The sequence below is a fragment of the Cicer arietinum genome, chromosome 5 (genome assembly GCF_000331145.2).
Source record: "Cicer arietinum cultivar CDC Frontier isolate Library 1 chromosome 5, Cicar.CDCFrontier_v2.0, whole genome shotgun sequence".
In the NCBI taxonomy this organism is placed as follows: domain Eukaryota; kingdom Viridiplantae; phylum Streptophyta; class Magnoliopsida; order Fabales; family Fabaceae; genus Cicer; species Cicer arietinum.
In genome coordinates, this window is record NC_021164.2 from 1,569,169 (window position 1) to 1,575,008 (window position 5,840).

The 5,840-nt window shown below is 33.9% G+C and overlaps 1 protein-coding gene across 3 annotated transcripts; it reads left to right on the forward strand.

Moving 5' to 3' along the window:
• Positions 1–205: 205 nt before the first annotated feature.
• On the forward strand, positions 206–5,304 carry LOC101492552 (phosphatidylinositol/phosphatidylcholine transfer protein SFH13). Of its 3 annotated transcripts, none has more exons than XM_073369288.1 (14): positions 206–507; positions 851–953; positions 1,089–1,395; positions 1,530–1,629; positions 2,296–2,562; positions 2,869–2,946; positions 3,034–3,138; positions 3,228–3,277; positions 3,364–3,463; positions 3,588–3,683; positions 3,794–3,907; positions 4,030–4,186; positions 4,406–4,791; positions 4,881–5,304. In XM_073369288.1, the coding sequence occupies exons 2-14, from the start codon at positions 947–949 to the stop codon at positions 4,965–4,967; spliced, it is 1,854 nt and encodes a 617-aa protein (XP_073225389.1). In that variant the 5' UTR covers positions 206–507; positions 851–946; the 3' UTR covers positions 4,968–5,304. The 3 variants fall into 3 exon arrangements, with proteins under 3 accessions (XP_073225389.1, XP_073225388.1, XP_073225390.1); XM_073369287.1 differs by having other exon boundaries at positions 206–425; XM_073369289.1 differs by having other exon boundaries at positions 206–402.
• The last annotated feature ends 536 nt before the right edge of the window (positions 5,305–5,840 follow it).

The window sequence follows — 5,840 nt, forward strand, 5'->3', positions numbered from 1 at the left end:
AGATTTCAATTCTTATCGACAAATATCTACATTTAAATGCGTTTTATTTATTTAATTTTATTTGGATAAAAAAAGGAATATATATATATATTGTCCAAAAAATAAATAAATGCAAACACGGATCTAAAACCATGATATTAATTAATTTAATTAATTAATACTAACAACATAAGATTCCTCTTTCTCTTCATATTCATTTTCATAACGCCTTTTTTCATTATTATAAACTTCACATCTCTCTCTTTTAGCTCACTTCAATAACATTATTCAAAAATAATTAAAATAAAAAGAAAAAAAAAAAAAAAACTCTCTGCGTTTCGATTTTTAAAGTTAGTTACGTTACTTGGGAATGCTAACTGGTTTAAACGACAATCTTCATCCAAAGTTGAAAAGTCTGAAACGGCAAGTCGTTTTTCGAATCTGAGGTTTTCTCTTTCTCTCTCTTGATAGATTTTTTGAATTGGATTTGATTTTCAGATTCAAAGCGAAAGATTCAGCTGAAGAAATGTAACTATAAACGAGACTTGTTTTTTAAATCTTGTTATATTTATATCTAGGTTCTTGTACTTTACCAAATCAATTACTGAGATTTTTTTATTTTATTTTTTATTATATTTTTTTTTTGTAGTTTTTAGAATTCATGTAGGATTAGTTTGAATTAATTAGCTTGATAATGATGAATAAGTAGTTCTAGTAGATGGCATATTTTTTTATTAGTTAAATTTATCTGTTTTTTGTCATTTAGGAAAATGTAATTTAAGGTACTGTTTATTTATTTATTTGCATTGTGTAGTCTTTGGAGTAGTAATTTATGATGAATTTTATTAATTTATTTGTTTGTATAATGTAGAATTTGGAGCAGTGATATATGAAGGAGTTTGCTGTGAATTTGATTTCCTGATTACAAAATTAGGATAAACTTTATTTGGAATTTTGTTGTACAGAAATGTCAGGTATAATCTTCTGTCTATCACTCTATCTATCCCTTTGAAATATAGTTTTTATTTTTTATTTATTTTTTAATGGATTATGATGTATGAATTTGAGTGTGTGAAAAATCTGATCTTGTAATTAAAATGTGGTGGAAGGATTTGAAGGGCAATGTAGTAATGATGAAATTAGGGAGAGGAGATCGGATGTTGATTACTCGGAAGATGAGAGGCGACAGTATTCTAAAATTGGAACACTCAAGAAGAAGGCAATGAATGCTTCTTCTAAATTCACTCATTCACTTAAGAAAAGAGGAAAACGGAAAATTGATTATAGGGTTCCATCGGTGTCGATCGAGGATGTGAGAGACGCACGAGAGGAGACTGCGGTTCTTGAATTGCGCCAAAGACTTGTTGAGAGGGGATCTTTGCCTCCCAGGCATGATGATTATCATACATTGCTGAGGTACTTCCTCATTTTTCTTTCCAATTATATCACTAAATCGATTTTTTCAGCTTACTCTGTGTGTGGTCATAAATAACAAGTGTTATGTTTTTATTCGCATACATTGACTCTTGTTGGTTTGTATTTTCCGGTAGGTTTCTTAAAGCTAGGGATTTTAATATTGAGAAGACAATTCAAATGTGGGAAGAAATGCTTATTTGGCGAAAGGAATATGGAACTGATGCCATTCTAGAGGTAATGATACTAATTTATGTCATAGCCGGACAAGGTATATAGCTGCTTTAGACCACAGAATGTTTGCATGTAACAGAAGGACAATGGGATTCCTTCGGTTTTTCTGATTTCATAGATTGTTAATTGAATATGTTTGTTCATTAATTTGAACAATTCAGATATTTAATCATTCATGAGCCTCCACCTCACAGCTCAAACTTTTACATGAATTTGTCCTTGATATGGTATTAAGGCTGTATGATTAAGCAAGTGGTCAAGAGTTCCATCTCCATTTTTTTATATAACACTTAAATTTCTCAATAAGGAAAAATTCTGCATTTTGTATGCTTCAAGCCCAAACAATTCTTGCTTTAAGTGTGTTAGATATAAAATCATTGACATTTGTGATACTATCAAAGTATCTATAATTATAGTTAAGAGTTCAATGCTTGCTACTTACATTTTTGTACACCATCAAGCATAAACGGCTTTTGCAGAGTGTGAATGTTAGATAAAAGAACCCTCCAATAATTTTTTATAGCTTAAGCATTCAAGAGATTTGGTCCTTGACAGAGCAGAATATTTTGTATTTGTAATAGTTGAATGTTTCAGCATAAGCATGTGTTCTTTGCTTAAGATGCTTTGTACATATTTTATTTGCTTCTAATGTGATAATTATCCTCGAAGGAGTTTGAATATGAAGAGCTGGAAGAAGTATTGCAGTATTATCCTCAAGGTTACCATGGAGTCGATAAGGATGGTAGGCCAGTTTACATTGAGAGGCTCGGGAAAGCTCATCCAAGCCGCCTGATGCGCATCACCACAATAGATCGATATTTGAGATATCATGTCCAGGAGTTCGAGAGGGCTCTGCAAGAGAAATTTCCAGCATGTTCCATTGCAGCAAAGAGACAGCTTTTTTCAACAACAACGATATTGGATGTACAGGGCTTGGTATGTTGCATTAGAATAAATAATTTTTATAAAGTTATGCACCTTATATCACTAATATCAGGCGCGAAATCTGTTGATTATTCTGTGTATATGATAATTTACGTTGCTTGTTGATACTAGATTGTTTATATGCTCAACATTCTATGAAACATATGGTATCTGCCTTAAATATTTTTTAAATCAATCTGTTTAGCTACTAGTGAGGGGGTTGTTTGGTGTTTCTCAATGTTAAGAATTCCCTTGTTTGCAAATTGTTGAAACGTTTTTATGCTGAAATTTTAGCTCCCATTGAAATGTGTGATGCAGGGAATGAAAAATTTCTCGCGTACTGCGGCAAATCTCTTGGCTTCCATGACAAAAATAGATAGCTGTTACTATCCTGAGGTTTTTGTCCCGTTCTTTCCCAAAGCATCTCTTTTTTTTTCCAGCCCTTTTAATCTCTATGTGAAACATCTCCATTTTTATTTGCAGACATTACATCAAATGTATGTTGTCAATGCTGGTTCTGGCTTTAAGAAGATGCTTTGGCCTGCCGCACAAAAGTTTCTTGATCCCAAAACTATTGCAAAGATACAGGTGAAGTATATAAACTATCAACAAGTAATGTTTAACATGCTCATTTCCAGCAATGCTGCTGATTTTACGCTCATTTCCCTACTTTTCAGATTCTTGATTCCAAGTCTCTATATAAACTACAGGAAGCCATTCACTCTAGGTACATCTCTGTGCCTTCATCTTACTGCATTGTAATTTCTATTTAACTTACCGATTAATATGGATTTTGCAAATGAATCTGTACAGGCAGTTGCCAGACTTTCTGGGTGGTTCATGTACATGTCCTAGCGAAGGTGGATGTCTCAGGTCTAACAAGGGTCCATGGAATGATCCTGATATCATGAAGGTAATGTATCTCTATTATCTTGCTTCTTAGCCCTTAGTCGTGCCAACTTTTGAAAATATATATGGCTTATAAATACCTTGCCAAACTAGCATTTGGGCAACTAATGTAGATATTCTGATTTTAGCTGGTACGTAATGCTGAGGCAACATTTGTGAGGCAAATCACCAGGTCGTCCAATGAACAGCATAACTTTGACTCCTTTCAGTTACACTCACTGAAGGCAAGTTTCTGTGTTTTGAACACAAAAAGTTGGATTTGAGTTTACAATTTGATGGTAGGTAGATATTCCTTACAATCATATGATTTTCTAACTATTTTCTTATCTCCCAGGAGCGTTGCAGTGACTCTTCAACAGCAGAATCAGGGTCTGATATGAATGATTACTCTTCTCCTACCAGACAAAGGAGCTCTAGTTATCCTCGTTTAGCGCCAGTTCGTGAAGAAGTCAGTTTCAAAAAAAATCCAGTGTTTATTTTAGAATCATTATTCTCATCTTAACTAGTTCATGTACATTTTGTATGGTTGTCTTGAGCTTTTAATCATACCTAACCGCTTGTCTTCTATAGGTCAGGGTACCGGATGCCAATGGCTACTACAGCTGTGATGATAGTGCTCTATTATCAGCTCAGAATGTGATCGAAAATGGTCGACTTCACCTTACTCGAGAGCAGTCTTTGCAAACTAATGATATGGAGAATGCTGCATGTAGGACAAATTCAGAAGGTATTGTTATAGAATTGTTGAAGGCTTTGTACCAATTATATTTATCTGTTATTCCTATGTGGAACCCAAGTTGTGCATATAACTTGGTCATATTTGGACGTGGAAATTGGAAATACATGTTGGCTATTATGGTTCATGCTAGGTTTTACTGAAATTATTGACAAGTTTGGCAATATTATACTTATCTTCTGACTCACTCTACCTTGTTTTTTTTTCCAGGTACTTCAGTCAGCAATTTGTTCATCATTATCAAGGAAAGATTAGAGAAAACAAATTTCTTATATGTACCACAAGTGCTGATGTCCTTTGTCGAAAGACTCATTGCGTTCATCCGCTGTCTAAGATTTGAATTTTGGAGAACACCTTACATGATTCACCCATCAAATTCCATGGAACGTGACATTAATAACCACTCATCAGCTATTGAAGCAACTCCTGAAAGAGATTATATTCTTCCTTGCGAACAGCGTCTTCAGAGGTTAGAAAAAGTTTTTAACGAACTTAACAACAAACCTGATGGCATGCCTTTAGAGAAGGAGCACATGCTTATGGATTCCTTGGATAGAATAAAGTCTGTTGAGTTTGATCTTGAGAAGACAAAGAGGGTATTCATCTATGCTTTCATCAGTCATATGTCTTTTGATCATGCTGATCTGATGGTATGTTATTTTTAAAATTTGTGCTTTTTCTGCAGGTGCTACATGCTGCAGTGACGAAGCAGCTTGAAATTACTGATTTGCTGGAGAACATGCAGAAGTCGAAGTGTCGAGTAAGTCAATGATCATTGTCTGATATTTGTATATTCATTTTAAATATGAGGGATAAACTTGAAGAGGAGTTACCCTCACCCCCGGGTTTTTACATCTTTAGGAAAGTCATAATGCAATAGCCAAATGCTTCCTTATTAGATCTCTAGTGCATGGTACTAGTAGGCTTTCCTTATCTTTATATTTTGATGAGTTTTCCATCTTACGATATGTTTGGGAGTTGAGTTTTGGACGGTTTTGGAGGGCTAAATCTATATCTTAACATATATTTGATATTTTAAAAAATATGAAAGAATGATATGATATATGATTATATGACATTCCAATTATTCTTGTAATTGATTTTTGAAACATTTTATAATTTGTTTAATCTAAAAATGAAAAATAAGTCTTCCCTTCTGATGTAGCCCAAAAATTCGAGAATGTAAATTGTTTGTGATCTTGAAGCTCTACAATGGTGGAAAAACAGTATAGAACAAGATAAACCAGAGTTCAAGAACTCCTAATCCAGAGCTAAGCTCCTAACTAGAGAGAAACTCTCCTAACCAACTCTAACAACTTTAAGAACAATCACAACTAACACTTTAGAATTTTATTGGGTTAAGCCCAAATCCAGTATCCTATCACCTTCCCTTTCCCTCCAAAACCTACTTCTCAAACATACCCTTATTCAGGGACAGACACAGGGGAGGGTACCCCATGGCCCTGGCCCCTCCCTCTTCATCAAGTGCCATATAAAGCATAAAAGAACACTGCTTTTATAATGATAAGAATAAAATTAAATAGCATGCTTGATAGAGCAATATATTAATGTTTGGCAAATAATAATGCATATAACGATTTGTTTGTTATTGTTGAAGTTGTGGGATTTTAGAGAAAAGGAGGAG